Source organism: Eptesicus fuscus, chromosome 21 (assembly GCF_027574615.1).
Source record: "Eptesicus fuscus isolate TK198812 chromosome 21, DD_ASM_mEF_20220401, whole genome shotgun sequence".
Taxonomy (NCBI): domain Eukaryota; kingdom Metazoa; phylum Chordata; class Mammalia; order Chiroptera; family Vespertilionidae; genus Eptesicus; species Eptesicus fuscus.
In genome coordinates, this window is record NC_072493.1 from 2907539 (window position 1) to 2926119 (window position 18581).

Sequence of the window (18581 nt, forward strand, 5' to 3'; positions counted from 1 at the left end):
ATCTTTATGAAATCTTTATTGTTGAAAGTATTACATATGTCCCCTTTTTTCTTCCATTGACCCCTTGTAGCCCGCCCAGAAGTACTAGTTTAGAAACTGAATTTAAGACTTATTAGCTGTGAGGCCTTAGACAATGTACTTGAAATTTCCTTATCTATAAAATAGTCATAACAATGCCATTTTGATAAAGTTGTGTTAAATGATATAATACATGTGAAGTGCTAAGTGTAAAGACAAGCACACAGCTAAATCTCAATAAATGTTAGCAATGACCATTATTATTATTTTAAAACGAGCTCCTTGAGGGAAAGGACTGTAAGTTCTATGTCTCTACAGCCTGTACTGGGTCTAGCAGTACTCTGTGTTATCAAAGGTGATTTTTCTTGTTAAATACTTGTGGAATGGAAAAATGACACTGGATTGTATCATGAATTTTTCAGAATGGAAAAATGAAAAATGACACTGGATTGTATCATGAAAAAGGTCGTGATTATTTCTTTCTGCGAATTTTCCTCTAAGTTTTGGGCAGAATATATATTTAATATAAGTGGGTAAGAATTTAAGCTTCATCATTAGAGGTTTGGTAAATCATAGAAACAATATATACCAAGATTTGTAAAGGATCACCTACAGGAATAAAAGCTCCTAAATCTTCCACATAACCTGGGTGCTCCTTAAGCCATTTTTCCAAATCCTTTCTCTTCGGTGCGTCATCACCAGCAAGTCTTGTTCCATCTTTCAGGTGAATAACTGGGACTGGACTTTCTGTATCAGGAATGCCTTGAGGCTGAGGATAGGACAGTGCTGGGTTTATCCCTGGAGTAATTTGTGAGGTGGTTAAGCCCAAAGTAACCTGGAGAAAACACCAAATGAAAATTTTATTTCCATGCTTTATTATTCTAATTTTGTTCTACTAAAAGATTCCTTTTGAACAATAAAAAAATAAGTTGTTGTTTAAAAGTCTGCAAAATCTTTCAAATTTAAGGTTTTCATGAATCTTGGCAAAGTGTGGAATTCTACTGAGATACAATCTAAAACTATGTAGTGTACTTCTAATTTACTAATTATTAGTCTACAAAACATTCACAAAACAGTAATATAATAGTTTCTTTGGTTGAGTTTTGCACTCAGGGATCATTAGTTTTTAAGTATGGTTTTACTTACATGATTAGGTGGTTTATTTTTGTTAAAAAAGAGGATGTCAACACCTTCTACATTCTTCCTCCTTCCCCGCCTTTTTTTGACTATAGGCTGGTTGTCTAATATAACTCCATTGGCACCAGCGGCAGATTGATTGGAAGTACCTAATCAAATTTAAAATGAAAAATAGTGATAAAAATCTTGTTCTTAAACATATTAAAAGCAATCACTTTTTTAAATACATAGAAGTGTTAGTTCTAGTTTATATGTCCTAAATCAAGCAATTCTTATGACTAAAAACACCAACATTTAAAAATTTGGAGCCTTATAAATTTAGGCCTGTTTTAACCTTTGATTTATTTACGCACCTCCCCCCCTCAGATATTCACTTATCTCCTTGTACTTCCCCTTTTAGAGGGAGAAGCATGCCTTTCTTGTGTACAAGATAAACCTTTCCCTTTTCTTTGAATCCATTTATTCCTACTTTTGCAAGCAGCTTGTTTTATAACGTATTTTTGCTTCCTTGTGCCAAAATGTCTTGTTCTACATTAAATTCTTCTAAACTTAAAAAAATAGCCTAACTCAAACAAATGAAAAATGAACTTCTGCCTTTTTTACAACTTTTAAAATGTTTAAAAGATTTGTCTCTATTGTGTTCCTCTTTATTGCAATGAACTCATTCCTGAATTTTCCATAGTCCATTCTGCCCCTGCCTACTTAAGGTATTTTCTTTAAGATCACCACTAACTGTTTAGTTACAAAATTACACTGACCTTTCTCATTCCTTATTTCAGTCGGCACTTGATCAAACAAAAAATGTTTGAAAGACATATAAATGAAACAGTTCCATTCATTCAGTCATTCCAATCTTATATAATAAAAGGCTAATATACAAATTGTCCCCATGGGTGGGAGTTTGACCGACCAGGAGTTAGACGTGCGCTGACCACCAGGGGGCGGTGCGGAACATGGTGGGTGTCAGCGATGCGATGCTGGCAGCGAGCGGCAGTGGAGGCGCTGGCAGCCCCATGGGCCCCGAGGAGAATGGGACCATGGCAGGATGGTGGAGCAGGTGAACAGGTGGCACCAGGCCAAGGCGGGTGCAAAGGGAGGCCTGGGCCGGCAGTCGGCAGCCGCTAGGGACCCTACCTGTGCACGAAATTTCGTGCACTGGGCCTCTAGTAAGTAAATGTTTATCAAATCCCTACGTACAAGGTACTATGATCGTTGAAAGAAGAGTAAGAATGCAGTTCCTTTCTTTAAAGAGTTTTATACAATCTAGAGCACTCTTACTAAAAGAAAGTATTATTAAGGATCAGATCTTTGTTTTAAATGGTTCACCGCTGTAGTGTGAAATATATTTTCAATCATTCAGGGAGAATTTTGTGAGCAAGTCCTGTGAATCCCTGAAATTGGCATACCCTTTGGTTGGCTGTGCAACCTTATAAAAATTAACTACCTTCCTACTTCTCAATTTCAAAAAAGTGCCTAAATTCAAATCATAGGGTAAAGAATAACTAATTGCAATGATTAAACATTATTTCTGCATATAAATGCTTTTATTATGGCCACACAGTAAATTTTATTATAAGCAGATTAAAAAATTATTATAGGATTTGAAAATTCTTTCACTATAGTATATTCTACCTATAATAATAAACTTTCTTAATTTAATGTACCACTTTAAAAAATACTATTCTATTTTATAAGAACTTTTCATGGCTTCCTATTCTAATGTAAATGAAATGTCTTACATTAATCCCCATTCCTACATGAACACTAAAACCAATCCCCCCCCCAGCTCAGCTTTTTTGTTGTTGTTGTTAATATATTTTTATTGATTTCAGAGAGAAAGGGAGAGGGAGAGACAGAAACATCCGTGAGAGAATCATTGATCGGATGCCTCCTGCATGCCCCCAACTGGGGATCAACCTCGCAACCTGGGCATGTGCTCTATCCACTGAGCCAAACCAGCTAGGGCCCCAGCTCAGTTTTTTATGTTGCCCATAACCAAGACTCATCTTCCTAAGTAGGCTCTGATCTTACACAAATCTCTCTCCAGTAACAATCTTTTTCCTGCCCGTGTCCCATGAAAATAAAAGACCATTCTTTCAGGGATGAGATATAAATTATTCCTGTATCTTGTGGCTACCTTCACTACACTGTCTCTATAATCTTTCCAAAGCTTCTCACTTTAACTTGCTCTACCAAACACCATTCACGTGTGACTTAGGTGTTTTTCTTTAAATTTATAATTTATTCTCATGTTGAAATACTATTTGAACTCTTATCTGAATAAAGGTACTTGATAAAATTATATTTTCACCCAAATATATAAGCTCCCAAAACTACATTGGCCTCTATGCTTTAACATTAAAGGACAAATGAATTTGTATTCTGAGAGCAGATAAAAGAGGCTTTGGAAATGACAGGAAATACTTCACGCTAAGGTGGTTACTACCAGGATATTCACCTGACACGGGCGTACACTTTGCAACACTGGCGAGGCTGGTCTCGGATGCAACCTGGAGCTCCCGCAGCCGAGGGAGGTGCTGCTGCTGGCCCAGCCCACAGTCTTCAGTGTCGGGTGGCCTTTTCTGAGCAAATCCTTGCTTCTGAAATGTCAGCTTCAAACCACCTTCCTGGGAAACAATCACCATTATTAAGTAAGGAACAATTTACATAATCTCATTGTAGGATACCTAGAGAAATGTTTTACTTAGAAAAAGTGAAGTAACCCTGAAACATTAAGTTATCTCTCTTTTGCTCACAAATCAATTGAAGAAAACATTAAATCAATGTCTATCTGAAATGGAAAAAAATATCCAGGCACTATACACATTTTTATGAGCAAAACAAAGTTTTTCACATGACCAGTACATTGTAACTTTCAGCTATGGACATACATCTCTATATACGTTATTCAAATGACATTTTAGAGAGTGTAAGACACTGAGTAGTAAATTGTGCTTCAAAAATCACATAGAAAAAAATGAAAGGTTACTGAAAACAGGGCATGCTAAATGTTTAAAACAGAAAGTGCACTGACATACCATTGAAAGATTATATAGAAGAACCGAAACATTAGAAACTGTCAGACTGTTTAAGAAAGCATCTTGATCAGCAGAAGGACTATTTTCAGAAGTATAGGTAGAGAAACATATTTAATGATGATCCCTCTAGTAGAGTATTCAAGTTTAATAACCTGGATATCAAAAGGAAAATAATCCAAATACCAGAAAACAAGTATGTGAAGGAAGTAAGAGTAAGAGCAGGCAGCCATTTGCAGGAAAAGCATGCTGCACACCACAATCGCAACCAGGCCCTAGGGCAATAAAAATACACATACGTCTTTGATTTTCACTGTAAACTCCTTTTCTCGTACATGCTTCTTCACCTTTGACATCTGTGCTGACTGATCATGTTCTTCCTTCACACCGGCACGGGGAGGAGTGGGCACACTGGGCTCGCGAAGCTCTGTGGCTGCACCAGGGCTGTCCAGCAGCTTTGTGGTATAGAAAGAAGCCACTGTGTTGGCATCGTAACTTCTTCTAGCTGAAGGCCACTTCCCTTTCAGAACTGTTTGACAAATACTGTCCAGCCGGTTGATCATCACACGATCCTGGAAGAGCATACCACATCAAAGTTTAATTTGAATAATTAGGCCAGACCTTTGAATGCCAAATGGCTCCAAGCCTGGATGCAGCTAACGCTAACAACAGATGTGTATTTGGTATGCATATTCTCAGACACATATCATAATTCCATATGAAGTTATTCAAACATAAGTTCCCACTGGTGAAGTTAAAAAATATTATATTATAAAGATTCTTTTTTATACTTTTGTTTTTATAATGACAAAAATAATACAGGTTTCCTGTAAAAATATTCAGACAACACAGAAATACATAAAAGAGCAGAGAGTTCTCTATTCCTCCACTTCCCAATATCACTTCCAAAGGTAAATAGTCTTGTACTAGTCTAGTCATATACTGGAAGAATTATATTAATCCAATCGAAACTCTTACCACTGAATATACGTACACTTAAATGACCTTTTTCCCCCTTGGGTGAGAACTTGCTATGATTAATTTCTCCAAGGAGGCTCAGTTGAAAGCACTCACTTAATAAAGAAGCACTTGAATATTAATTTCTTTATGAACAAAATAATTCATTTTCTTTTACTCTAGATCAGTGGTTGGCAAACTCATTAGTCAACAGAGCCAAATATCAATAGTACAACGATTGAAATTTCTTTTGAGAGCCAAATTTTTTAAACTTAAATTTCTTCTAACACCACTTCTTCAAAATAGACTTGCCCAGGCCGTGGTATTTTGTGGAAGAGCCACACTCAAGGGGCTCGCGAGCCGCGGTTTGCTGACCACTGCTCTAAACATTCTAAGGTTATACTGAGAAACATATACATTTAAGTAGATCTAATTTATTTGACAGTAGTACTTGATATTTTTAATACTGACACAAAAACGTTATCCTACATTTTGAGTGACATGTTTTTCTACATAATAAAGCAATATAGAAAAATACTAAAAAAAGAGAACTGTTTCAACAAGGAACTATTAATTTACCTTTGGCCAATAGGAAGCTGCCAGCATGTATCCACTGTGTAAGATGTAGGCAGACTCTGGTGTCCCATTGTTCATCTGAAAGCTGTCCTGGGTCTCATCCTGGGTAGTGCTCAGTGATGCTACGCTTTCTTCATCGTAGGCTTTCATGTGAGGGGTACCTCCTGCTAACAACAATTGAAACTGTCTAAATCAGACTGCATAAATCTGTTGTACATAAACTTCAAATCTCATATAATTATTCAGATATATCTGAAAAAGTTAGAAGCAAAAAATGGGGCAAAAAGGGAAAATTCAAGTAGAATACAATACTCATTTTAAAAATTAGCACAAAAGTAAAATAAATGACACTAAGAAATTTGAGGACAGATGTTAACAGAACATCCTTTAATGCATAAGAATCTGACGCTCATTTCACTCTCTAGATCTGTTTCCCCAATACAGGTAAACAACAGGTTGATAGCCTATTTCTGGACTGAGAGTATCATCAATATCTGATGGGGATACTGTAACTCTCGAGGAAAGGACTGTTATAAATTGGGTGCGCCCCATGGGGCAGCCCTGAAATATATGCCTATGCAGCTACTATGGGAGATTCCAGCCTCTGTGAGGTATGGAGGTTCTTTAAGCCCGAGTGTCCACTGCGCCCACGTGATGTTCATTCACTTACTTGTAGCCGAACTGGACTGCTGCCAGGGTGCCTGCACAAGAGGACCACTGCCCACTCCTCTGCTGATAGTTCCTATCCTGCATCTTCCTGAGTAGACAGCTGCCAAGTAGGGCCTAGGACACTCTTATTGGTCTGACTGCTTACTCAAAGAATCCTGGTGGCTGTTATAGAACATTATCTTCGTTTGTTCACTGATCAACTTGTTCCAGTAAAACTATAATACTAAATTTAAGGCAATCACAAGGAAATAAAATTACCGTGTCATATCACTAATATCTGTTTGACAAACTCAGCTGGCAATGCAAATTAAAGTAATTCTAGTTTCCTTTTCAATAGTGCTTCTCTACGAATATCTGTAGACATAACATTTAAGCTAATAATTTTAAACACCCTTAAGTTATCAAAACCAATTTTTTTCCTTTTCATCTGTAACCCTGTCTTAAAATAGCAACAGCAATTTATGCATATACCTCGCTTTTGGACTTCCTCTTCTTCACTGTCACTTTCTTCTGATGACGATGAAGAGGAGGAGGAGGAGGAGGAAGATGAAGAGGACGAAGACGATGCCGAAGAACAAGAGGAGGATGAAGAAGAACTGGAGCCTGAACGAGAGTGGGAACAAGAGGAGGAGGAAGACGAGGAAGAAGACGATCTGGAAGAACAGGAGGACCTCTCGGAATCAGAGTCAGAATCCGAACTAGATGCTGACCCTCTTTTGTGGAGGCGCTGTTTGGTAGACGCAGGGTTTGGAGTCAGGGGTTCTGTTCTGGCGGCAACCATGCGTCTATCTGCTTCCCCTTTTCCGCCAGATTTCTGGTCTCCAGCAGCCTGTGGTAAAACACCATTCTTTGGACTTACAGGCTCAGACTTTATTAGTGTCCTGGTTTCCTCAGAAGACATGGATTCTTCTTCAGAAGACTGAGGCTCCTCTTTAAGGTTTTCATTTTTAACTTTCAGATCCTCTAGAACAGTACCTTTAGAATCTAGGATCCTAGGTAGAGAGGTAAGAGGAGAAGCAGAAAGTGCTACTTGATATTGCTGTAAAAGTGGCGTGGAGGTCCTTGAATGAGCCATCCTGTTCTGACTGTAGTTCCTCTGTGCTGCCATAAATGAGAGTTCAGGATCACGAAGGATGTGATAGTCTGTTCGGCTCACCCCATGTTTAGCGGCTCCAATAAGTAAGTCCCTATCATGAGGGCCACATTCCCACCAGACTGGCAAGTCTGGATTTGGATGGCAAAGCTTCAAGCGTTCACACAACTGCGGATGGCGGAGCGCCTGTTCCCTTACTTTCCTTAGAAGTTCAATGCGATACAAAGTCCTAGAAGCACGTTCTTCTGTGATGGGCTGAATAAAAATATTTGGATCCACCAATTCTATATTAAAACAGAGCAAAGATATTAACATAAAAAATACTTTATTATAGACTTAAAACAATGCAACTTCTAAAGTGTACCTCTACTTCATTATCACTATATAGTTTCCATAGTTTCTTTTCAAAATGAGAATATAAGGTTTAAAAAGAAGTACCAAAAATCATACAACATAAAATATATGAATATTGGATCTACACAAAGTAAAACATTATGAATTTTTGGAAGTTCATTAATATAAATAGGAATTTACTTTTAAGAAATTCCTCATGAATCATGTCTTACTATTCTGTGCCTTAATCAAAGAGCAAAACTTAGTTACCTCACTTATAAATATAAATTAAAACTGTTAAATGCCCCATAAACAAACGTAAGTCCACATATCCCTAACTCCATGAGGGAACTCAGGCAATTGCAGAGAACTCACCAAAGGCTTTCTTACAATTTGAAGAAAACACGGGGACATTCGTCAAACACTGTATGAACTACTAGCTTCAGATAAGTCAGTTTTAACAGACTATCTTTATTCCTTTTGATGAGGTCATATCTTTGTCAGCAGACATACTGGCAAAGCAAGAATCTATAGAAATCCCTGATTGGTTTTTGCAACTTTTCTGAAAGTCGTTCAAAATAAAAAGGTAAAAAAAACAAAACAAAACATGGACTACGCAAAAATCAATATGGAACAGCAAACAAGAGTGTGGGAGTATCTAGTCTACTTCTAAGATTTGAACAGGAGGTGTACAGTACCCAACAAGTGCACACATCCCATTAGTAAGTAAATAGGGTTATATAAGAAATAACGTTATTACTTTTTCACTCAATTTATGCTATATTTTCAAGCAATTACTAGACTATTAGAACACAGAAACTTTTTAAAAATTTTTTTAATGTTTTATATTTTATTGATTTTTTTTTACAGAGAAGGGAGAGGGATAGAGAGTTAGAAACATCGATGAAAGAGAAACATCGATCAGCTGCCTCCTGCACACCCCCTACTGGGGATGTGCCCGCAACCAAGGTACATGCTCTTGATTGGAAACGAACTTGGGACCCTTCAGTCTGCAGGCCGACGCTCTATCCACCGAGCCAAACCAGTTAGGGCAGGACACAGAAACTTTTTAAGTCCTTTGAACCTAATTATTTATTAAACAGAACTATTAGGCCTCAGGTGCTGTGAAAAACTCAGCGACATTAAGGGCACTGTGAACTGAGGAAGTTTGGGAAACTGAGCTAAGTAAATAAAATCTCACAAGTCTAATAAGAAAAAGCTACCTTTTCAATCATCATTTAGTAACTAACCCTGCCCTTTTCTTTTAAAACTGGATGAACTTATCTACATAGCTTTACATTGCTGGTCAGAATTAAGAAGATAAAAAAGGAAATGAGGGCCTCTTGGCAACCATCAATAATGGGAGACACGCATTATCCATCTTTTAAACCCCATTTATGGTTACAACAGACCTTAACTAAGACTAAAATCTACTCTGAATTATATGTTATTTGGGGAATCAAGTGATTGGCTACTCTATTTAGTGAATTGACAACAAATCTGTTGGGGGTGGGGGGGGGAGGAAACCAAGTCATGGAATTTAAGTCCTTTTATAATACACTTACTATGAAATAGGAGTAGGAAGCCAATGGCTTTAGGAGCCAGAACTCTTAATCAACAAAGAATGATGATAGCAGCTCACAACATAGCATTACTAAGTGGAACTGCTGACAGTGTCAAAAACCACGACGTACATACACCCCAGAACAGTCCCTTAGATGAGCATTAGCACCTGGGATTAGCTGTCTTTTTTGAAGGCCCTGGGTGATTTCATCTTACTAAAACTCTTTAAAATGTCCTTTGAGTGAAGGCCTCATTCCCTGCAAAATAATGCATGTAAATACGCCCTTTAGCATAGCTCCTATCAGTTCCTATGGGCTAAAAATGTAAGTTAGTGCTGTTTACTAAAAGCTATCCTTCATCCGCTACCTCCCCCAATCATAAATCTAATAAAACACTAGCTATTTTCTCAAAATGTAATGTGCACCTTTATTCTCTTTAGATCTCATTTTAATAGGAAGAAAGAATTGGGGATCTTTTGGCATACTTTATTTACAATTCTGGAAAAATGTTAACTTGTTTAATTAGACAATATTGAAAATTTCAGATTTTATTAACTAATGTCACCCCAATAAATTCAATAAAAAATAATAAAAGAAAATTTCATAATGTTAATGATTTTGCTTCTTTGACCAAAACAAGGGGGAAAAAAGAAATTTTATACATACCTTCTTTGGAAGGAAGACGGCAAACCCTCCGACACATAGACATGAATGCATACAAATATTTCTCCAAGCTATCGTCAGTTTTCTTGTGCAGCCTAGCCATAGCTCTAAATTTTGTCCAATCAAATTGACCTCTGTCAGGATCAAATACCACTCCAAATGTAGACACCACTCTGTAAAAGTCAGCTTCTTCTCTTCTTGTCCATCTATTTTGAATCAGATGAAAGAAAAAGTCATACTGGTTACTGAAATAAAATGCTGAATATTATAACCAGAATAAATACTTAAAATGCTGAATATAATGAACAGAATAAACACTTAAAACACTGTAAGTACCTAACACTTTAAAGGCTTAAATCCAGGGGTATTTTCTTGTAAATACATTTAAAAATACTAGTTGACTCATCCATCCAACCAACCATGCTTCTTTTCCTTCTGACAATAATAGTTTTTTGCATATTTATGTGAGAAAATACGTACAAGATATGAGATTATATGATATGATGACCCTACCTTCAGGAAAAAGATAAAACATTTAAAACATGTTTATTGTATAAAGTAGAAACCAAAGACTATTAGGAGAGCACAGGAGAAAGAAGGATCAGTTTAGACTTGCATGGTGAGATAAAGTATTACAGAGTGGTATTTAAAATGGAACAAGCTAAGATTAGCAGGTAATGTAAGAAAGAGGGCACCAAATAAGCAAGGTAGGAAGAAATCTACATTTTGGGGGAGACAGTATTCCAGATTGAGAAGGAGATGGCTCATACTGGGAACAGATTAGGAAACACTCTAAATGCCTGCCTAAAAATAGTCTCTATTCAATAGAGATACTTAAGAGGGTAATATTTAACTCACACAACTGTTGTGTAAATTAGAAAAAGCACATGAGAAAGTCCTTTGAAGAACATTAACAGGTGACTTTTTTTTTTTTCATACTGATGCATTAAGAAGACTAATGTAATGATGTTATAAAAACTGTCAGTCTGGTAAACCAATCAAGTCATATGAATCTTGCAACAGTGTGATAAAAGTAAGAATGGAAAAAAGGATGAACTGGAAGAGTGCACAGAGAGAAAACACAACAAAACATATCACAGTGCCTACCTTCAAAGAATTTACAACTTAGGCAGACACAGAAAGGGAAAAATAAATGTCATTATAACATCTTATATTATTGTGACAAGTGAGTCATTTATTTATATGAGTGTTATAAGAGTGCAGAAAACAGAGAGAGTACTGGAAGCTGAACAGGTTGAGAAAAAAATTAGTACTATAAAGGCTTGGACATGTGTTGAGCTCTGAAGGATGGAGTAGGTATGGACTAGAGAGTAGGAAAAAGAATTTTATTACAGGTGATAGGGTGTTGAATCAATAATGAGGAGGTCTTTCTGGCTGAGAACAATAGTGGATAAAACTAGAAATGCACAATGATGCCTAAATTGAATAAGGAGTCACTGAGTATCACAATAAAACTGGTATCTTAGGAAGACTAATCCAGATCCCACAGACTGAGGAAAATATATGTGGTGGAGTAAAGATGGCCAAAAATTATTTGCCAATCTTCTCACTGAGAGGTATAATCTATTTCTCTTTCCCTTAAATCTTGGTTGGCCCTGTTGACATTTTTTGACCAACAGCAGGTGACAGAAGTGGCACTTTGTAATGCTGAGGCTTGCCCAAAAGAAATCTGCAGTTTCTGCCTCTGCCCCCAGCTGGCAGCCAGTCAGCCATGGGAATGAGGCCACTTCAGACATTCCAGCCAATACCATGAGAATCACAACTACCTGGTCAATACAATTAAATGTGAGAAATAAAAAGCTAATATTGTTTTAAGTCATCATGTTTTGGGCTGTGTTGTGATATGGTGATAGATAAAAGAAATAGTTACAGAGTTAGTAGTATTTGAAAATTATGTCTAGAATCGCTAAAATCTAAAGTTTCAGACTAAGTAAACTCTGGTTACAATGATGAATTGCAAATGGGGAAAAAAATACACACCAAAAGACAAAACAAACAAACAAAAAAAAAACACCACCAAAGAAACTCCCAACAACCCTGATTCAACTCCCAGAGAATATCCAAGGATCACATTTAATAAGGGGGCCAGGTTATTGCTAAACATTCCTATTCTTTTCTGTGTACTCTATCACTTTTAGAAGTTAAGTTTTTGGGATGTGAGAAGTTTGCCTGTTTTCTTAACAAGGTCTCTTGTAAGAAGTTCTACCATCATTTGTTCCCCTTTGACACAGTAGTTCCAAGCGTTCTTTCTGTGTATAAAGCATAGATAGATTTGTCTTTCATAGACTCTAATATTTCATGGAAGTCACAATTTAAAATAAGACAGAATGGAATTTATTTTATGTAATTTAAAAGTGTCATTGATAATTCTTGAGCTTGCTCTGCATTTTCATTTTTTTTCACATCAAACTGGTCATAAACATGACAAAAGAATGAAGAACTCACAAGTATGGCTAGTAACCATAAGCTGCAATAATCTTTACTAGTTTTACTATATTTGGGTATGTATTTATGCATATGTGTATATGTTTTGTTTTGACCAATTTCTCTACCCATATATGCTTTTCACAAAGTGACTAATCATACCCTAACAGCCTTCAGAATGACCAATTATATTTAGACTAGGAGCTTATTTGCAGGAAGATTCCTGCAAGCGGCCACTGTGGCCGCTGCGGCGCCCACACCCACGTGCTGCTGCCACTGCCGCCCACCACCTCCGCTGCCACCCGCCTGGCCCGCCACAGCTGCCGCCCGCCCCAACCCGCCCACTCTTTCCCTCTGGCAGCCACCTTGCTTTCCGCTTTTCCTCCCTCTTCCTTCTAAGTTGTCTTCAGTCTTCACTCCTCCCTCCCTCAGTGTATGCAAATTAACCACCATCTTTGTTGGGTAATTTGCATACTCACACTGATTGGCTGGTGGGCGTGGCTTGGGCATAGCAAAGGTGTGGTCAATTTGCATATTACTCTTTTATTCAGTAGGATACTATATAGTACAGTGTGATTTATTATCTTACCTTTGCTGTCTTTCTATCTTGGCTGCCATTTTAGGATTAAGAGTGGCTTCTTCATAAAGAGGCTGCATGACGCTGGCAGGCACTGAGAAAGTAGGTTGGATTTGCTGGATTTGTCTATTTTTATTAGTGCGCTGATATGCAGTGATGAGACGCCTCAAACGTGTGGTTAAAGCTGATTGAGTAGGCCAATAAACTTTATCACCCTCCATCAGTTGACCATCTATATTTAAAGAAACTCATATCAATTAAAAAAGACTAAAAAACAAAATTAAAAACAAAACCAAACACTGTGATGAAGTTTACAAAAATAGCAAAAGTTCACTACTTTAAAACAAATTTTTCTTTCAATCTGATTATGTGAAAAATCAAACCAAATCTCTCATCATTAAATAGTGTTAACTATAGGTATAAAAACATTACAACAAGCTTTTAAGAGCAACTCAAAATAAGTAATCACAGTGGAATAAAGAACCACATGTTATATATTTAAAGAGAACTCTACTTGAACAGAAAATACAACCTTGCATCAACAAGTCTAATCTATTTTACTAGCTGGTGAGTACTCAATGCCTTCAATGAAAAGTCAAATTGAAATCCATGAGAAGTTGAATACTGTAAACTTTTCTAATTGATCTATTCTGTATTAAACTTATCTCAACTAGAATCAAAACATCTTACAAGTCATTAGGGGGAACTTATATTTCAATAGGATAATGCTACAATCTTTAAGTTTGTATACACCCAATACAGTGCAGGATCTTACTGTCTAGTTCCTGGTGTGATATTATACTTAAATATACCACCACCAAGCAGGAACCATTCACGCTAAGCAAATCTCCTCTTTAGTTCTGAGTGAAACTATGCATGGTGAGGCACGACTCCCTTGGTTCACAGGAGGTAATGAGTGTACTCTATGGACAGTGCTTTCCTATCTGGGTAGCACAAAGACCCTGCACAGCAAAGCTCTGTAGAATGTTCCCTAATGTGCATATGGAACTAATAACAAGCTGAATGAATTATTGAATTAACACTTTAATGATAAAATCTCACATATAACTTTAATAATCAAGACATAAAAAAAACAGCTTCTGTTCTATAACAACTCAGAGTCACTGAGTAAAGATTTGCAGCTAAAAATATTGTTAATTCTCAGTCAACTAGTATGTCCAATAGTCACTGCAATTGTCTTCAACAAAAATATCACATACATTTGAAGCATTACAAAAATTTATTAGTTTTTGATCTCATGGTATCATAAGAATATTAATTTACAATAATATTAAATAATTAAATGCAATTTACCTCCATCTGCTATAACAAGATCTCCTGGTGACGAAACATCATCCTTTTAAAAGAAAATAGAAATTGTCACAGGGTCATTGGGTCAAAATTCAGATAAGAAGAAAAGCGAATCAAACTTTGTTAAATGATCCATTTAACAAAAATAAAAACTATAATCTGTTATTAATTCTCACCCCTTCATATTTCTCTATAGACTTTGACATTTAGACCAATCATTACTAAAATTAGTTTTTTTCTATGATTACATTTAAATCAGTTTCTTTTCCTCCACCCTTTCTCTAATTGTAAAAATGCTTCAAGTTTTATTTACAACTGGTTTTTTATATCAACTCTCACATAATTTACTCATTCTCATATTTGGTTACTAGAAAACCTTCAAGTCTTTTGTTTAATCCTGAACAATTTGCTTGTGCTATATACCTAATTTTTATCTGTCAACAGAGCATCTTCAATTAGGTATCGTAACATTATTATAAACTTAACATATTTATAACTTTGGTTTTATTCCAAATGACTACTAGTTTGTATTGTTTTAGAAAAGCTTAAAGTTAGATTTATCATCCCTTTGTAGATGGGTCTTTTTTTGTCTTGTTAATTTTTAACATCTTCTCTTTGTTTGGTATATCTATAGTTCCAGCAGGAATAAAGTGGATTTAATTTTATTTATCTTGACAACATTCACGTTATTGCTTGAATCTGAGAATTCATGTCTTTCATCAAATTTGGAAAAATTATTCTCCCTTATACTTTCTGGTCTCTCCTGGAATGCCTATTTTGCATACTATAAAGACATTATCATGCTATTCTCTTTGTTTCTAAAAAAATTTTTTATGTATTCCACTGTGCTGGTTATTGATTTATTGCCTCAGCTCTAAATTTACTGCCTCTCTCAATGCCTCTTGTTAGCTCTAAGAAAATGGATGTGGGCTCTTTAAATAATTTTTTCTTAGACAGCATAATAAGTTCTGCTTGAGAGACACTGTAGGAGAACAATGATTTGACTTCCTGATTCTGGAGAGTTCCCCCACTGCTCAGCTCCCATGGCACACATGGCTCTCCCAGCGCCACTTCCTGTAGTTCAGGCGGCTATTTTAGCACCTGCTGGCCAGCAGTTTTCGCTAGAAACCTCCTCGTTGGTAGCTCCATGGCTCTCAAGACCAGCAAATCCTACCTGACAGCTATAGCATCATCTAGTCTTTTAGCATGCTCTCATATATAATATGGAAATTCCTCATCTCTTTTACCATTGCCTCCCCGACTCCACAGATCGTGTGTTAGGAAAAGCACACAAAAGAAAAGCAAACAAAAGAAACCACAGAACAACTAAAATTGAGGATTTAAAAATATGATCTAAAGCATACCTCTATGTCATCTTTAAAGAAAGCTGGGGCAGGTTTGTATTCTGGATCTTCCACATCCCTATTAAAACACCAACAAATTCAATAATAATTTGACTGGACTTAAATTTCTCTTGACAAAACAAACAAATGGAATCTTGTGGGAAGGACTTTTTGGTGTGTTTTAAAAATGAGACTGAAGTCTCTGTTCTTTGGCCAGGGGAAACCAAGCCATAGCTGTTATATGCCAAGTCAGAAGAAATCTAGTTTTAATTTACTCATTCTCCCATGTTCACTTTTAAATGTGGAATTATTAACCTTAACACAGTCTCTTACTTTCCTCTTTTGGTAAGACAATAAAAGGGCCTTATAAACGGTAAAGCGAACAACATTTTATTTCTCTTCAGTTGTAGCGTTCTTCCCTCCAATACCCCTAAAATTTTATGGCCTTAATGACCATGACTATTAGAATGGGAAATTAAAGAACTCATAAAAAAAAAGGGAGTGGGGCAGGTCCATCTCTTTCTTGATCCTACTCTGTTGAACAAGTGCTAACTTACTAGAGCTCTTAACATTAGCTCTTCTAGACTGTAAACTCCAATTCTGTTGTGACTACATTATTTGTGACATAGAATATGCTGACGTTGGCAGAGATATAGGGAATTCATGCCTTGGAGGTGCACATACCCGTCCATGTAATCATTTGCCCTCTGTTCCGCAGCCACTGCTTTTTCGTCAGGCTTCCCCACTCTTTCCAAGAAGCATAATGCCGGGTCTGCTCGGATAGTGTTATATTTCTCATAGCCTGGAGAGGTCACCAATGGTCAAAGTCAAGAAGATGAAAGAAAGATGTATGCATACAAGCATCCCTCATATGTATGGGGGATGAAGTTCCTAGACTAAAGGGACTGGATATTAAAATGATACATACATCTTTTCTAGAAATTATCATAAATAGTACATGACCTGGTATTATGTATATTTGAAAGTTTAGATTGAATTTATCTGTTAAAATGAAAAAGAGGAAAAACTGATTAAACACACACAGCACGCTTCCCATAAGAAGTCTTCCTGAGAGGTGGAGCTGTATGAGGCTACGTCCAGGGGCACAGTGAACATAAGCCCCTAATTCTTCACGAGGAAATGCGGTGATGAAAGACCCAGTTTTGAAGTGAATGCTTTATCTGACATATATAGCAACATGAATGTGACTGGAATAAAGCTGCCAGTGAAAATCAATGAAGAGAACTAGCCGAGTAGCACTATATGTAGAAAGAGAGTCCACCAACCTTACTTTTCACTTACCATGTTTAAAAACTCCAATAAGGAGTGACTTATCAGCATCAAAATCCCACCATTCAGCAGGAACTTCTGAGTGGTCTGGTTCTGGGACCCAAACATCAATGTCACTTAAAAATAAATAAATAGAAGGTAACAAATTAGCAAGGGTTAATTCTCTAAGTTTGGTGAATTTTTCTTCTTGTGAATTTCATTGACAAATGAGCCACTTATACAGACAGTTACACAGTTTTTTGCCTAATCATGTTACTGAAAAATATAAACAAGTTATTTCACTTACCTTGCATCAACTCCATCAAATACTTTCTGGCACTCATTTCCAATGACTTCTTGCTTTAGGTAATATAGCATTCTTACACGAAGCAACACCCTAATGATGAGGAAAAAGAAGTCAAAAGATACAAAAATATTAATCACTAAAGAAAAGCCATCCATGGGGTTTAGATTAGAAAAGAATTTGTATGTGGAATTTTTATAATGAAATAATTAGTTTTGATTAAATAAAACTCATTACTACCATATATATCAAATAGATTTCTCCAAAATCTTCACAATCATCATTATTTAATATCCAAGAAAGATATAATGGCCAGTTTTATTTCTCTGTTGATGGAAAGGGACACAAGAGGGACCATGATTTGTGGATGTATACTCTGAAAGATTAAGGTTAGGACTAGTCCTAGACCACACTGGCTCTCTACTCAAAATCAGCATGCTTTAAGGTTGTTAATAAATTCAGAAAAATAAACTTATAATGAGCTGTGTTAAAAATACCCCACGACATACTTATTACAATGGTGCTTTATATGTTTTTTGTAGCCTTCATCTTGAAGTAGCTGCTCAGGATTATATTTTCGAAGCCATTCTGCTTTCTGGATGTCAAATGAGCTTGTCTGGGTCTTTACTTTCTTCCCTTTTCGGCCCCTGGGTACGGGGGCTGATAGGCCTGTTGAAATGAGAAGGACATGTGAAATCAGGGATAATTTGTATACAAATCTGCAATTTGAAAGATTTTTTCCAATGTAATGAACTTCTGGAGACTTTCAGAGGTCCTTACTGGCTATACAAAGATCTTTAAAATATCAATGGTAACAATAGTGATTCAATCACAAGATGATGGGTCAACATTGCACACATACTAAGACAACTTCCCCCAATAATTATTCTATCTCAAATGAGTCTCATTTCCTTTTTGTTCCATAACACATTTTGTTTTTCAAATGTAAAAACTAAAAGATCAAACCTTTCCCTTTGCTTTACTTTTGCTCCCCTAGTTATAAAATAGTAAGTTTTGGCCTGGATTTTCAAAACTGATTTTACTAATAACATGGATTAGGTGTATTCATGCTGGGTTCCTGTTCAAGAGAGCTAAATTCATTTTATTTCTTTGTCATTTTTGTTGTGAAATATTTCAAAAATACAATAAAGGATTCCCATTCTTAATGTCAACATATTAGGTATGTTGGGTATTAGACTTTGACTGGAGTCTAATACAGTACTATAAAGGCTTGGACATGTGTTGGTCGTTTTTACTGAAGGAAATAATATATTTATTATTGGTCGTTT

At 36.4% G+C, this 18581-nt stretch overlaps 1 protein-coding gene across 3 annotated transcripts in view; it reads right to left on the reverse strand.

The window, feature by feature from the left end:
- The window catches only part of CHD9 (chromodomain helicase DNA binding protein 9), a 122504-nt gene that overhangs the window by 9602 nt on the left and 94321 nt on the right, over positions 1 to 18581 (reverse strand). Inside the window, exons 23-36 of one of the 3 annotated variants that reach the window (XM_008152337.3) lie at positions 17802 to 17961; positions 17296 to 17385; positions 17022 to 17125; positions 16404 to 16521; positions 15741 to 15798; positions 14380 to 14422; positions 13078 to 13297; positions 10047 to 10249; positions 6864 to 7769; positions 5727 to 5887; positions 4490 to 4762; positions 3614 to 3782; positions 1165 to 1304; positions 632 to 853 (exon numbers count right to left, since the gene is read on the reverse strand). In XM_008152337.3, the coding sequence (XP_008150559.2) occupies positions 632 to 853; positions 1165 to 1304; positions 3614 to 3782; positions 4490 to 4762; positions 5727 to 5887; positions 6864 to 7769; positions 10047 to 10249; positions 13078 to 13297; positions 14380 to 14422; positions 15741 to 15798; positions 16404 to 16521; positions 17022 to 17125; positions 17296 to 17385; positions 17802 to 17961 (2867 nt within the window). Of the gene's footprint in view, positions 1 to 631; positions 854 to 1164; positions 1305 to 3613; positions 3783 to 4489; positions 4763 to 5726; positions 5891 to 6863; positions 7770 to 10046; positions 10250 to 13077; positions 13298 to 14379; positions 14423 to 15740; positions 15799 to 16403; positions 16522 to 17021; positions 17126 to 17295; positions 17386 to 17801; positions 17962 to 18581 lie in introns of all 3 variants that reach the window. The other 2 variants (XM_028126974.2, XM_028126973.2) reach the window with 2 other exon arrangements.